At 43.9% G+C, this 14,913-nt stretch overlaps 1 protein-coding gene across 11 annotated transcripts in view; it reads right to left on the bottom strand.

Moving 5' to 3' along the window:
- LOC128352324 (heparan-alpha-glucosaminide N-acetyltransferase-like) overlaps positions 1-14,913 on the bottom strand; it is a 255,724-nt gene that overhangs the window by 64,449 nt on the left and 176,362 nt on the right. For 10 of the 11 annotated variants that reach the window (XM_053312818.1, XM_053312819.1, XM_053312828.1 and 7 more), the window contains 2 exons: positions 13,485-13,611; positions 8,583-8,669 (listed from right to left, as the gene is read on the bottom strand). In XM_053312818.1, the coding sequence (XP_053168793.1) occupies positions 8,583-8,669; positions 13,485-13,611 (214 nt within the window). Of the gene's footprint in view, positions 1-6,055; positions 6,111-8,582; positions 8,670-13,484; positions 13,612-14,913 lie in introns of all 11 variants that reach the window. The other variant, XM_053312826.1, reaches the window with a different exon arrangement.

The following is a 14,913-nucleotide window of genomic DNA, read 5'->3' as shown; positions in this document are numbered from 1 at the left end:
AGTTATAAAAAAAATTAATTCAAACTGCAAACTTTGGTTCAGTTAGTCCAGAGTCATTGTGCAGACCTCAATAAAGAGCCTCTGAGAGGCGGAGGGGGAATCAGGTTTGAAGATTTCAGATTTAGGACAAATCCTTGTGAAAACAACAGACATGTCAAATCAATATTGGCCTGTATTTGCTAACTTAATGCCCTTACACAGTCATGATATAGTAATTTTTAAATCATAACATTACTTCAGAGATTTGCTAGTCTGATATAAAACAGAATACAGGTCACGTCCCAGATGAGGAAAAGTTTCACCCCAACCAGAATCTGAACTGGAACCATGGATTTTGACTGCATCGCTGTATGGTGGGATCAGAGCCAGTTCCAGAAATAGTGCGGGAAGATGGAACATGGCCAATGTTGTCCACAGAGCAGGCAAAGCCTACCTCTCATGCCTGGATGCCTCCAGCACAGCACAGCACAGCAAGGAGGCTGTTAAGAAAGAGCACCAGCGATTCATCTGCACCATCTCACAAAGACAGCCTGCTGCTGGAATAGATACCAAGCAACTCTGCTACCGAATAATGAATATCATCAGGAGGTAGTCTCAGTCATTAAAAGTGAGGTTTGCTGTCTTAATAGGTCAGGACAGGATCACCAACTGTGCAGTTGTTCTTTAGGAATAAGAGGATTTAAGAAGTCAAACTACAGCTTATTTTACCTTATTGATTTCAGCAGGAGCTAACATTTCAATTTTTTAAAATAAAGACTATTCTTAATCTAGGTGCAAGAAATAAGGTGGCGAAGGGCAAAGATAAAATACTAAATTGGGATGTTCAATATGCATTTCCCCCCACAATTAAAGTTTTATAGTACAGAAGCAGCTTTAATTTAAAAAACAACAACACCCTGGCAAAGATGCAAAACATGTACTCATTACCACAGTGTACTTCTCCAGTAAACTGCCATGGCTAAATAAGTAAAATGTCATCCAGATCCAGCCTACAAGCATCAGCTGAGTGCCATCCATCACTGAGCTCTCAACATATTCACCATCTTTCACAGAAGTGAGAACTGCGGAAATTCTCTGCACAATGGGATTTGCACACATCAAGAAGAATGCATTCTTAGCAGCTTGACCATGAGAGCCGGAGATCTAAGTGCATACTGACTAAACACACCGCCTAATTTCTCCCAGGAAGCTGCATTTCTCTCAAGACTCTCAAGACCCTCAAGACTCTCCTGTACTTGCAAGCTTTTAATTAGAATTAATTTTAATAATTTTTTTATATTGTTCTTATTGTGTTTTTATGTATTTTAATGTGTGGTTTTTAATATTAAAATTTGTACAACGCGTAGAGATGTACATATCAGGCAGTATAAAAATATGAGAAATAAATAAATGAATGAATTAGGGGTGTGCATAAAACCGGCTGACCGGACCAGTTTGGTCCAGCACCCCTTCGAAACCCGCCCCCCCCCCCCGCGCCTGGTTCGGAGGGGAGTTCACAAATTTTTCATTTTATTTTATTTTTTAAAAAATACCATCAGGCCCTCTCCTCACAGAGACCATTTGCGCATGCGCAGTGGCCAATTATTTTGGCAGCCATTTTTTAATTTATTTATTTTTTAATGGCCACCGCACATGCACAAATGGTCTCTGAGAGGCCCTGGGCCATGCCAGGCCTCACAGGGGCCATTTGCACATGTGTGGCAGCCTCCAAAATGGCCACCGTGCTGATCTACAGAGGCCTGAACGGGCCAGAAAAGGGGCTCTGGACGGGTCATGGCAGTGATGTGAGAGGCCAGCGGAAAGAGGGGGAACCCTCGTGGACCCCCTCCCCCCCACAGCCTACAGGACCCCCCCCCCCAAGGGGCTGAAGGTTAAAAAAAATTTAAAAAAATTGCGGACTTGCACGGGGCTTTGGTTTGGACGGAACCGGCATGTTCGGTTCGACCCAGAACCTCCGAACCGAACCACCAAACCCCTGGACTGGTTCCGCACATCCCTAGAATGAATTTCCTCCAAATTACAGACCTCACCATTCTTAAACAGTAATTGCACTGCAAATGGGCTAAATAAGCAAATACCTTACATCAGCAACACACAGCCAGTTTGGACATAATCACCCAGATACACCTAGCGAGCATGTGCGTGCATATCCCTAACTGGATGAGGAACAATGTTCAAGGTACAAGGTTTCTGCAATGATTCAGTCCTGGTCAGAAAACCAATGACAGCAATGAAGGGCTTGTTTTGGAGTGATATTTTGCATTTAGTTGTCCTTCCCACTGCCTTCACCTGGTTAACAGTTAATCAGTGCTGTTAATTATTATCCAACATGGGCTATAGGCATGCAGTCTGCCTGCTGCACATGCATATATGTAGCTGGATGCAGACAAAAGCTTGCCAGACTCAGAATGACACTATTCCAAATGGATACACATCCAAATCTGTTTTGGGGGGTGGTGCAGGGAGATGGGCCACAACACTCTAGCCATTCCATGAAGCAGAACATGGATTTCAAATTCACAGGATAAATCAGAAGAATCTGCCAATGTATTTTTTTTACAGAATTAATTATGCTAAGATAGCAACCCTATCAAGTTCTCACTTCAAGTTCTGATTTACTTACAAACTAGCTGGGCATGGTGCAGAACATCTGTGCCTCTAGTTTCGCCCACCCGCCTGCCGATTTCTTTCCCAGCCCGCCCGCTGCTGCCACTTTCTCCCCCCAGCCCGCTGTTGTTTTGTTTCCCGCCTCGCCTCTGGCACCGCTGCTTTCCTCTTCCCCTGCCGGCAGCTTGCTTGAGAACTATTGCGAGAGCTGCCACGCATGGGATTAGCGGTGAGTATTCCTAAAAGAAATGAGAGAGAGAGATTCTAGGGGCAAACCAACGGTTTGTGAAAACTCAGATTGGGCTGGTTCTCACAACTGGAAGTCCATTAGAGAAGCTTCTAGCTGGTATCCAGCAGAGTGCATACTCCCCAAAATAGATCACATAGGCAGCAAAAAACCCAGCTGGAAGACCAGGAAATGATCGTGTGGGAAGAGCAATCCTGGTCTCTTGGTGCAGATTACTCGTGTCAGCTGCCTGCACTGACAGACCAGGATGGTTCCTCCCACGTAATCACTTCTTCTGACTGGGTTTTTCGCCACCCACATGATCCATTTTTGCGAGTGAGCATGGCTGCTAGATCCTAGCTGGAAGCTCCTTCAACAGACATCCAGTCATGAGAACTACCCAATGACAACCCACCCACCCACCCCCCCACACACACACACCAGGACTGAGTACAATTCCAGGTCTATGATCTCCAGTAGGTGGAGTCATTGATCGTTCCATAGAAATTTTTCATGAATTAGGAATGACCCAGGAATTTAACAGAAAGACTCTAGGATTCTTTGTAATTTCAAGGTAACAATCCTGAGATAAGACAAGAGTGTAAAGAAATTTCCATACGAGTCATCCATAGAGTATTTATGAACATCTATCCAGTCATGGAACCCTTTTCAGGAGTAATCCTCTGTTTTGGAAATATTCATTAGAAATGAGGTATTTGAAACATTGCAGTGATACTGAGAATATACACTATTAGCAGACTGTCTATAATATGAATCTGCTTGGGCCTCATCGACTGACTGACTCACTGACTGACATGAAACTTGTAAACGAAACCACGAAAGATAGAAACATGCCATTTTCACAAGTAGGTTTCAGACCTTGCCTAGACTACCAAAAAAAATCCCAAACCCCAGAAAAAATTATTACTTTCCTGGAAAATGCAGAAAAACTCTTCTTTTGGAAAGCATGGGGAATGGGACCTCATAGAGCTATGAAAACACTAGAGTCACAGTGAGGAAAGATGTTAATATGCTTGCAAACTTCAAGCCATTTTACTAGTATATTTATAAAAAGATTAGACCTTCATCTTTCCACTTCCTCAAAGTGCTGCATTTAAATTTTTGTAACAAGAAGCTTCCATAGTGAAAGTTTTTATTTCAGTGGACCCAAACCATATGTTTGCCATGCGCACCCACACAGATCCCCACACCATTATCCTCAAGAAAGACAAAGAAGCTGTTCTCGTGCAGAGCCAAGACCAGGCTAAGGCAGCCAAGTCCGGTCTTGGCTGCACGTGAGAAGCAGCTTGAGGCAAGTGGCCGCCAGCGGAACCACAGCAGCAAACCCGCTTGCAGAGCCTACCTTAAGGGTTAAGGGAGTGAGTGATCTCTTAGCCCTGTTTTTGTGATCATCTGCTGTTGCTGAGAGACTGCGGGGCCACCCCCAAAATGTACTGCACACTCACACGGTGCACTGTGGGATTTCTGGGGACTGGGATGATGTGCCCATCCCCTGACCCTCCACACTGCAATTGCCTGGGTGAGAGATTCACCTGCCTAGGAAGAATTGAGGAATAATATGCAAGGAGGAAGGTAGGTTTGAGCAGCATCCCTTGCCTCCTTCCACCAAGCTCTCCTCACTGATTGTGAGAAAGGGCTCAACGAATGTTGCACTCGGCACAGCCAGTGCAAGCCACACTAAGGAATAAGCACTGCTAGAGTGGACAAACCCAAGGCCATGATTCATTGAGGCTTCAAGTGTATCTCCCCCCTCCTTGAAGGCTCACTGTGACCAACTTTAAAAAGCTCTCCTCTAAAAGCAACAATTGGTTAAGACTGAAGTCTCAATACCCTGCTGGATTTAAAAACCACTCTCAGCAAATTACACAGCAAACATCTGCAGGGAAATCTAGCCTGTACCATGATGTCAGGCAGCAGCTGTCCTGAAGGAGGACTCTGCTGAAAGGGCCTTGACAGCAAATGGGAAACATTGGGCGGAGGGAAACTACTCTCCCAGACTTGTTTTATAATCCTCTCTCTGTCTCTCCCAGCTGACAGACCTGACACCTCATACAAGTCCAAGAATTCACTGTGGTTGTAAAATTAGTGAGCAGGAGTCCCATAAAGTTGGAGTGTTTCAAAATTCTACTGGTAAGTAGCCTCTGACCAAGGGAGTCGTAAAAGACTCCTTAAGATGCAACTTCTCCATTTATTAATGCAACACCCCATTTTCCTAAATATTACAGAGAAAAGAGGTTGTGCTTTTTACTTGGTTTGTTCGTGTTCTCACAATGTGCAGCATCTGTTAAACAAATTAATGTCTTTAAAATGCTAGAAAGAAAAATATGCAAGGTTTCTTTCTCCTCATTAAAACAAACCCATTCTATTGATACTTGGTGGGTGTATATACAAAATGGCTGAGACTCCTCTTTTTCCCCACTCCACAGGCAATATTAAAGAGGGGTCATGTCCTTGTCATTACTATCAAAGGTCTATATAGGATACAGTATTCTGATGCAAATTTTTCTTTCACAGAGAAATCCCTATGGAATGTGCCTCCCTGAAGTGAACAATCTACAAGAATTTTGTAGGAAAGCTTCACAAGTGTGATATTGAATTCCTGCAGGCCCCTGCATGCAGATCTTTCCATCAAAATCAACAGGGCTCAGAGAATGGTTGGGAGGCTCATGAACACACTCCATTTCTAAAGTTAAGCAGGCCTGGATCTTGCTAATATATGGATGGAAGGCTGTTGGGAAACTCCATGGAAGGCGCTCTGACTTTGGAGGGAAGATGAGACTGAATGACACAAAACAAACTTCTTCAAGATCTATTTGTAAAAACTATAGAAGTGTACTTCCGCTGTTTCATCATAGCTGCCACCCCCCCAAAAATTTTTTACTGCTATGCCCAACACTCTAGAATAAAAACTATTAATTCATTCTTCCACATTCAGAGTCAGTCACCCCAAACTTTTCACATTTCATTAATAGAGAAGTCTTTCTAGCCTCTGTGGTTTGGTTCTGACATAACATTGAGATGGATTTCATTCCCAGGAAACGTATTAGAGGAAACTGAGTCACCATTTCCCCAGAGTGCAACAAACCGTGATATTCAGTCATGTGAATGCTTTCTCAAGGGGTTTTCTCTTTTTTTACCCAAATCGGCTGCGAGAAATTGCAATCAGGATCAAAGGTTCATGGATAGGGAGAGAACACTAACTTCTTTCTCCGATGGCTGTTTTTCTCAAGCCTGCCTCTCCAGACTGCTTTTTGACCTGTGGGGGGGAAAATATGAGTGCCTGTATCTTTTCTCCTGCAGAGCACAAAGCAGCTCAGAGGGGGGCAATTTTGATAAGACAAATAGTCAGCAGGAAAAGAGATAAGCATCACTTCCTCCCAGCATGAACTTCCAATCCAGAGTGAAGCTTCCTGCAGCTGCTTAAAAAAAAAAATTAAAAACACGCATCTGACTAAGCATCATGTGTAGTTGGACCCTGATCGACATTGTTTTCCCATGCAACTGTCCACAGAGGCGCTCTTACCCCTGAACTTCAGGGCCAAAGTCCAGGGCCTCCATATCCCCTGGGCCCCCAAAATCATCTTTAGTCTGTTCTGTGTGATGTGGTTTGTGCCCTCAAGAACCTATGTGTTAAAAAATATGCTTAATTTGCAGTGGTAGTGGGGGTGGGGAAGAGGAGGACTTTAAAGGGTTAGGGTTAGGGCCTTTAGGGCCAAAGGCCTTTAAGACCAGGCTCCAAAATTACCTAGGTGCACCTCTGACTGTCCATCTTCCACAGCTCCAGAACCATCTATAGCCCATTGAAAAAAACTACCCCTAGCTCCCAAAGAAGAAAGTGAATTTCTTTTTCACCTGTCTGCAGAAAGATTTTGAGCCGGGTCTCACGATCTGTGAGACCCAGTTTTTTCGGGTGAGCAGGGAGGGAGCCCTGGGAGCCACACGACTGCCAGCTCCGAGATGGAGCCAGTGGGGGCTGGGGAGCTCAGGGGCCGCGTGACCCCCGCAAGCCCCAGTATTCCCTGCGCAAGCACCCGGTGGTTCAGAGCCCAGTGGTTCTGATGATTAACAAAAATCGGGCTAGGCTCTCCTAGCCCAATTTTTGTTAAATGTGAGAATAGCCCCATAGAGAGGTTATTCACACAATCGAAAACTGTGTTCTACCTAGGTTTGGGAGCTGTGTGTACTCCCAATTTCTGATTGTGTGGAAGCAAGGTTAGAGGAAAACCTGGGTAGCTTTTTCTCCTACCTTGCTTCCACACAATCACTTCTACCCAGGTTTTCCTCTAACCTTGCTTCCACACGATCAAAAATTGGGAGTACATTCAGTTCCCAAACCCAGGTAGAACAGAGTTTTCGATTGTGTGAATGACCTCAGAGGCTTTTCTCACAACCAGCAAAAATAGGGCTAGGAGAGCCTAGCCCGATTTTTGCTGGTTGTGTAAATCACTGGGCTCACAGGCAAGCCTGGTAGTTTACAAGCGGGTAACCCGCTTGCGAAGCCCTCCCCTTAGCCCAGGTTAGTGGAGCGAGCGCTCTGCTAACTGGGGTTTCCGGATCGTGTGTTGCTGTGGCGCAGTTCCGCGCTTCAGCAATTCATGAGGAGACCCCTGACTGGGAGGCTAAAAAGCAGCCTCCCAGCTTGGGGGTCTCTCCAGCATGCTCTGCACGCTTGCGCAGAGCATGCTGGAACTCCTGGGGGCCGCATGGCCCCCGAACTCCCAAGCCCCCGCCAGCTCCATGACAGAGCCAGCAGTAATGTGGGCGGCTGATCCGGCCGCCCGGGGAGGGCTTAATGATCATCTGCGGGGAGAGTGGGCTTAGCCTGCTCTCCCCACAAACCCTCCGGAGGCGGGTCTCACCGATTGTGAGACCCGCCTCATAGAGACAGTCTTCCAAGTGTTAGGGACCCCAGGGCTTAAAACCAGGAATCTCCTGGCCTGGATGTTCCTGGTTCATTCTAAACTCATGGGCTCATAACTGTCCATGCACACTCAGGTCTGAGAACCTTCATTCAGGCACAGAAATGAATAGGGGTGGCCAAAATTGGGCCCCATTATGGGCAAGGAATAGGAAGCCTCTGGATTGTCCAGGTACATATACTAGAAGCTTGGCTTTCTGTCCTTGCCTGATCAACAAACAAGTACCTTCTGTCTGCTCTACTTTAAGGATCCGCTTTTCCAGCTCCAGTAATCACAGGCTTTCTCAATGCATCTTCCCAGTCTTATAAACCGCCCAGAGAACTTGCATTTTGGGCGGTATAAAAATGTGATAGATAGATAGATAGATAGATAGATAGATAGATAGATAGATAGATAGATAGATAGATAGATAGATCCAGTATAGCTACTCTCGTCTCCTGACCCAAAGAGTCAGGATGAAATGGTAACCTACCTCGCCTACCCACTTAATCTGTAAGACAACTCTTGTTGGTATAAGAATAAACCCTTTTTACCTTTCTTGTAATAGCAATCTAGCTGGCCCTAGCACTCAAACCTGCCCCCCCCCCACATACACACCTCAGCTAAGATAAGGGAGACTCTCATTCTGTGCTGAGCTCCTTCTGACAACCCAGCTCTCTGTGGCTGCCACTGTGTATGAAGAGGAAAATATGGCCATTGGAATCCAGCGGAGCCTCATGCAGACTGTATTAACCACAAAACAATTAACACAAGAACACTTTAACAAGCAGGAGGTCACAGCTCATATTTGATGTGCTGCTTGCAATTACCTGAAGTCCGAAGAAAGCCATCACAATGGAGTTGATTGTACCCAAAATGCCTTCCGGATCAAAAGGCTGAGTGGTTTTGTACAGCTCCTGACAATAAAGAACACATTGCTGAAATTACTCAAAACTCTCAAGGTCTAAAGCACCAGGCAGCCTCCCAGGAGATAATACACTGGGTCACAGAATAAATGTGTGCCGCATAAGAGCACATGGCACACATCCAACCTGTCTCACTGCCTTATGGTTATATATGTATGTACTGTATCAGATGCAGCCATTATTTATTTAAAACATTTCTATCCCACCTTTCTATCTCCAGCATGCTGCTCCTCATGGTGGCTGACAGTAAAAGCATAAAAACATAAAGTCCAAGATTTAAAATCACAATAATCTCAGAGCCAGTCAGCTAATTTGGTGTATGAGTGTGTGGGGTGGGGGTGCGTACGTATGTATATGCATGTGTAGTTAAATCTTAATTCCATACCAGGGTATCCAAATCTTTACTATGTAGCAATTATGCAGATACAAATATACGTAATTTTGCTTCCCACCCCTCAATTTATTTTTAAGCAATAACAAAATATAATGTGAGATGTAACCCAGAAAATAGTGTAGCATTGTGGTTATTGCCAATAAGCTCTGCTCATTTCATTTAATGAACAGGAGAAAGAAATTCAGAAGTTAAGCTTCAGACTGGGGTGGGAGCAGGTGTTCCAGTGCAATCAAATTGGCCATTTTTAATGCACATTATTTTTTCTGTGTGAACTTTGAGAACTTCTTGTTGAGAAGTGGTATATAAATAGTCTGAACAACAACATGCTTGGGGAACAGTATTTACCATGACTCCTAAGCACAGAGAAGAGTCATTTTCCCTCTCTCTTGCAACTCCTTAAAGTTGCAAGGAAGGAGAGGAGAGTAAATGCATTTGAATACTCGCTTTTGTGACTGAACATAGGATAAGCAAACCTTTTTCCAATTCAAGCCCTACAGTCCATCCTGCTTCTTCCTCCCATCTCCACATTAACTGGTTGAGATATCTTGTCGGAAGGTGAAAAGGGGTATTAAAGCTTTTAATAGGATATCATTGTCTTTAATCAGATAAATTGCAAACATGTTTCTCTCTCTTCCCCATCCCCCTCCCCTCTATTTATACTTAAAAACTGTATGACAGTTATATGGATATGTCACACATCCATGAGGTTTGAACCTGTAAACTGGCTGTTTTCTCAGCGTCAGGTGGTCCAAACCAATCTCAGCCAAAAGGTCTCAAGAATGATGAGGAATCAAGATGGGGATTGGTTGAGCTGTTGCTGACGTCATAGTGCATGTAGCTTGCAGAGGTCTCAGCAAGGTGCCCATAGGAATGGTAGACCACTTAAAGATATGAAACATGAGCTAGAAACAAATGACCCTTTGCCACAAGGGGCTGCTTCTAAACCTTTGGGAATGTGACATTGGGAAGCCAATAATCTGTAATATCTAACTATATGGTGAGGGTGGGAACACTGCCACACATGCCATAACCCATTTTCATAATAAATTGCTGGGACATTGTTAAATTTGTCTTATCCCTCTACTGGATACTAGAGATGACCAGCTCCTAAGGATGCTGTGGATATTCACAGTTCCTAGATTTCATTATAACTATATATCTGTTTAGGCAAATGTTGACAAAATGCACTGGCTTGTGCAGCAGTGGAGAACTAAAAAAGAAAGAGGTTCCCTTTCAAGTCCTCCCTCACATTTCAGGTCATAACACATATGCTTCCCAATGGGGAACCTAGCCAGTTCCAGGTCATAGCAGGAATCCATATCCTCCAAAGGGGCTTATAGATATGCTTTCCCAAAGGAGAACATGATGCAGCCTTAAGCCAACAGGTTCTTGCATAAGGCATGGGCAAAGCATCCAGCCACCCCTCTTTCTTTCAAATTACTTGAGTGCAGTTATTCTGATTATTGGACAGACATTCCAATCATTACACAGCTATCCACAGACAGCCCAAGATCAGTATGTGGGAAGGTAGAAATACTATCATAAAGAAGAGGAACTGCACATCCCCACCAGCTCTCCATTTGGCTATAGTCACTACAGAGTGAGCATGTGGCAGACAATTATTGGTACACCTCAAAGAAAGAAGGACATAACCAGATGTTTCCTTAGGGTGTCAATGATTGCTGGACAATGCCATGGCCCCCTCCAATTAAACCTTTATTTTATCATTAACAGTTAAACCTATTGAAGATTGCAGCCCTATTCAATATCACTTGTCACATCTTGTTTGCCATTACAACAACATTGGGAAGTTGATCAGTATCATTTCCATTTTAAAAATGGACACACATATCTCTCTCTCCCTCCCTCCTGCTCCCTCTCCCCCCCCCACACACACAGTCAGAGACAGAGACAGAGAAAGAAGGCAAGGTACAGTTGCTCAGTAGCAGCAGAGCTCATCATCCTTGGCACGTATACAGTCCTTGGATCAATTAAAGGCATCAGCAGTTAGGTATGTCAGGTAGACTGCCATGTAGAAAAGATAACTTGGAAAGCTGCCAGTCAGGATTATCATTACTGGGCTGGATGAGTCATTGTATAAATCAGGACTGTGCAAAGCCACCCAGAAAAGCTAAACAGGAAATGAAGCCCAGTCTCCCATTCAGATCCAAGATCAACACACTGTGAAGAGCTTGCCATAACTCTGTGATCTTTCTGGATCTCAAATGTCACCGGTACTGTACACCAGCATGGGGTAGTGCTTAGACAAGGACCAAAGAGACCTGAGTCCAAATCCTCATTCAGTTATGAAGCTCACTAGGTGACTCTGGGCCAGTCACTTCTCTCCCAGTCTAACCTACCTCACAAGCATGTTGTGAGGACAGACATAACCCTGTACACAGCTCTGGGTTCTTTGGATGAAGAACAGGATATAAATGTAAAAATAAATAAATAAAAATACTTAACTGCTTTTTAACAAGCATACCCATCAGTTTCCCTCCATAGACAAATTACACAAAACTATAAACATATCTAAACAACTGAACCAGTAATTTCTCTACAGTAAGAGACAGCAACCATTTGTTCTTGAGAAAAATCTTACCCCCTTCACTTCCAATCTGGAGGATGGAGTGAACAAGAAATGTAATTGTACGGCTTGCCAGCACATGATTTGTCACAGAGTTGGTCCCTTGCTTCTCTGCTGCGTTCTCCTCACCAGCCCACATTAAGCCACCAGACTCAACTTTCTTTCACTGGCTGCTCGTGCCTCCCAACTGTTTCTACTTCCCAGTGTTCTGTCATCCCTGTTGATTGCATCACCCTGGCAATGAGGACTCCAGAGTTCTGGAAGCCCAGTGCCTCATCAGAACCTTTTTGCATATGGAGGGGGCCCATCACAGCCACTGGGGTGGGGGTGGGGGGAACTGAAGCCTTAGCCCACTATTCCATGAAACTCTCTTTAAATGGTTATCTGAGAAAACTAAACTCTCACCAGGGACTGAAGTGTAAGAAATCATTGTATTGTCAAAGTTAGTCTGTTGTTTTGTAAGCACAGCATCCCATGACTGAAGATCTAAATACTACCTTGGCAGCCACATTAATTCATTTACTTTCACTACCTATTCCAGAATAGCCAACTGGCAGCCTGCTTACCATATTCAGCCCCAGCATCCCTACCAATTGTGAATCATGTCCCCTGGGCTGTCCTTAGGGCATGGCAAGCAGGGCGACTGTCCCGGGCCCCACTCTTTTAACCCCTATTAGAATTAACTAGAAGGGGGCCTTGCACTGCCTGATTTGCCCTAGGCCCCACACCCAGCCAGGGCTCTTTAAGGATGGCCTTGCATGTCCCAGTAAAAGGTGTGCCCATCGTTTCACTTTTTAATAAGAGAGAAACATGTCCAAGTTGTAAGACATATCCACAATATAATGTTTTATCTTCTTTGGATTTTGTATGTCCTACGGAAATAAATATAATCCTGTACTTGAGCAGATGTGCTCCATAATGGAAAAACCCTTACTATTAGTTGACACCAACTTCATCATGGAGTCCAGCTACTTGGGAATAGTCAGTTTGTGCAGCAAAATACACTTCCAGACCCTAGAACACTGACTGGAAATTAGAGTGGTCAAGAATACAGAAGTTGGTCATCACTGATCTAGATACTCAACAGTGTAAATATTATGTTTACAAGGAAGTCAACTTCTAGAAACTAGGAACATATGCTTGTCAGAGAATTCTTAATCTGCAGAGTGAGAGGTGTTAAAACTTCCTGAAATATCTGGATCTCACCAATGCCAGAGAGAGGGCAGATGGACCAATTGTCCAGTCACTTGGGCTGCTTTTATACTGTTATAGGTAAAGGTAAAGTGTGCCATCGAGTAGGTGTCGACTCCTAGCAGCCACAAAGCCCTTTGGTTGTCTTGGGTAGAGTACAGGAGTGGTTTACCATTGCCATCACCTGTGTAGTATGAGATGATGCCTCTTCCTATATTGCTGCTGCCCGATATAGGGGTTTCAGTCTGGGAAACATACCAGTGTGGATTTGAACCGGCAACCTCTGGCTTGCTAGTCAAGTCATTTCCCCGCTGAGCCATCAAAAAGATATATCTCAAAGAGCTGAGAGTGTTTTTGAACTTAACTCTGAAAATCCTAGTTTTCAAGCCTTAACTGATACTGGATTCCTTCTATTCTCCAGGAAATAAACAAATAATTTTAAAAATAGAAAGGATGGTGATGCCACAATAAATATTCTCTTTGGCTGCACCTGGCTAATGTCTGATGGGGAAGGGGTGGGGGATGGCTGGGCTGGGCTATTAGATGAGTGATGCTATCATATGAAAGCCAAAGGCAAAATAAGTCTACCACTTAAAAAGATTTCACAGAGCCAGTCCCTGGGATAACTGATTACCTTACACGTAGGGTAGTGGTAGATGTGGTCTTCTCCAAGCAGCCACTTATCAATGTACCCTGCTGCACCGCCAGTGCAGTTAGGGTATTCTCCATCATCTCCTATCCCCCCAGGGCCCAGGTAACCTCTGCAGAGAGAACATACAATATTAATTGCAGGTGTCAAGTCTCCAAGCACTGGAACTGTTTTTTGTTTTTTGTTTTTTGGCGGGGTCATAAGACCAGACTGATATGAGAAGAATTCAAAAATGAATTAATGAGTGCATTTGCAACTCCTGAATAGCATTTACTATATGTGCACCATTAAGCACAATAATCTCTCTGATCCCTTAAGGTTAAAAAAAACTCTGCTAATTCTGGCAACCACCAGTTTTGTCGTCTCTCTCTGATCTTCCTCCAGAATGAAATATAATTTTAAAAATGCATTAGAATAAGGGAAACTGAAAACATGCGTCTCTAATTGAGATGTACCATCTGCCACAAAGTATCTACAAAATGCATCTCGACTAATTCAAATGTTTGATGTGCCTTTGCTTTTTCCATCTCTGACAAACAATGGAGGATGGTATCATGGTTAGAATATCAAATCAGTTCTATTGTGTCAATATTTACTGCACAGATGTACCCCACAACAACGTTATCTTTTCCTAGAAACACAATTCTTGGCTTTTTCTCACCAAAATGTATCTCTCAAATTTCAGACCGCTCTTACTAAACAGACAACAATTATTAATAACCTCTAGGCAAAACTACAATTGCAGTAAACACAGTAGAAACAGCAGAATGCCTTTATCAGGACCAACTAAAAATCAGAAAGTAGTGAGCAAGCTTTCACGTTCATCAAAACTCATCTTCAGGCTGGATGTTAAGTAAAAAAGAGGGGGAAGAAGAAAAATATATGTTGCCAGATACAACTCTGCAGTTTGTAATAGTCTTAAGATGGAATTGAGATATTTAGCAAACTTAATTTGGTTAAACTGTTTTTGGTAGGTCTGTGCAATTGTATTGGTCCAGACAGATATGCCCATTATCAGGCATTATCAGAAGGATTCCTGATATGATATCAGGGAGCCTCATTGGTGGAACTATGATAAAATTTCTGCTGTCCTATTGAAATCCTTCTATGTCTGATAGTAATATTGGAACAAAACCACGCGGCCTGAGGAGACTATCTTCAAGATGGCTCAGAGCTGGCTTTTAAAGACTGCACCCCCAAAATTTGGGGATGGAGGGCTGAGGTAACCCCCCAAAGAGCACCCACTGGGCTAACAGGTGCTTCCAGGGGGGGTTACCTTGGCCACCAACCCCCAATTTATGGGGTGCAATGTTTAAAAATTATGCCAGGAGCTGGCTTGGAGAGAAAGTTTCTCCAAGCTGGGTGAAGACCTGGATTTTAAGGATTGCACCCCTGAAATCAGGGGTGGGGTCAA

The sequence above is a fragment of the Hemicordylus capensis genome, chromosome 3 (genome assembly GCF_027244095.1).
Source record: "Hemicordylus capensis ecotype Gifberg chromosome 3, rHemCap1.1.pri, whole genome shotgun sequence".
Lineage (NCBI taxonomy): Eukaryota > Metazoa > Chordata > Lepidosauria > Squamata > Cordylidae > Hemicordylus > Hemicordylus capensis.
Note: the sequence above shows the minus strand (reverse complement) of the source record. Positions and strands in the feature narration are given on the sequence as shown.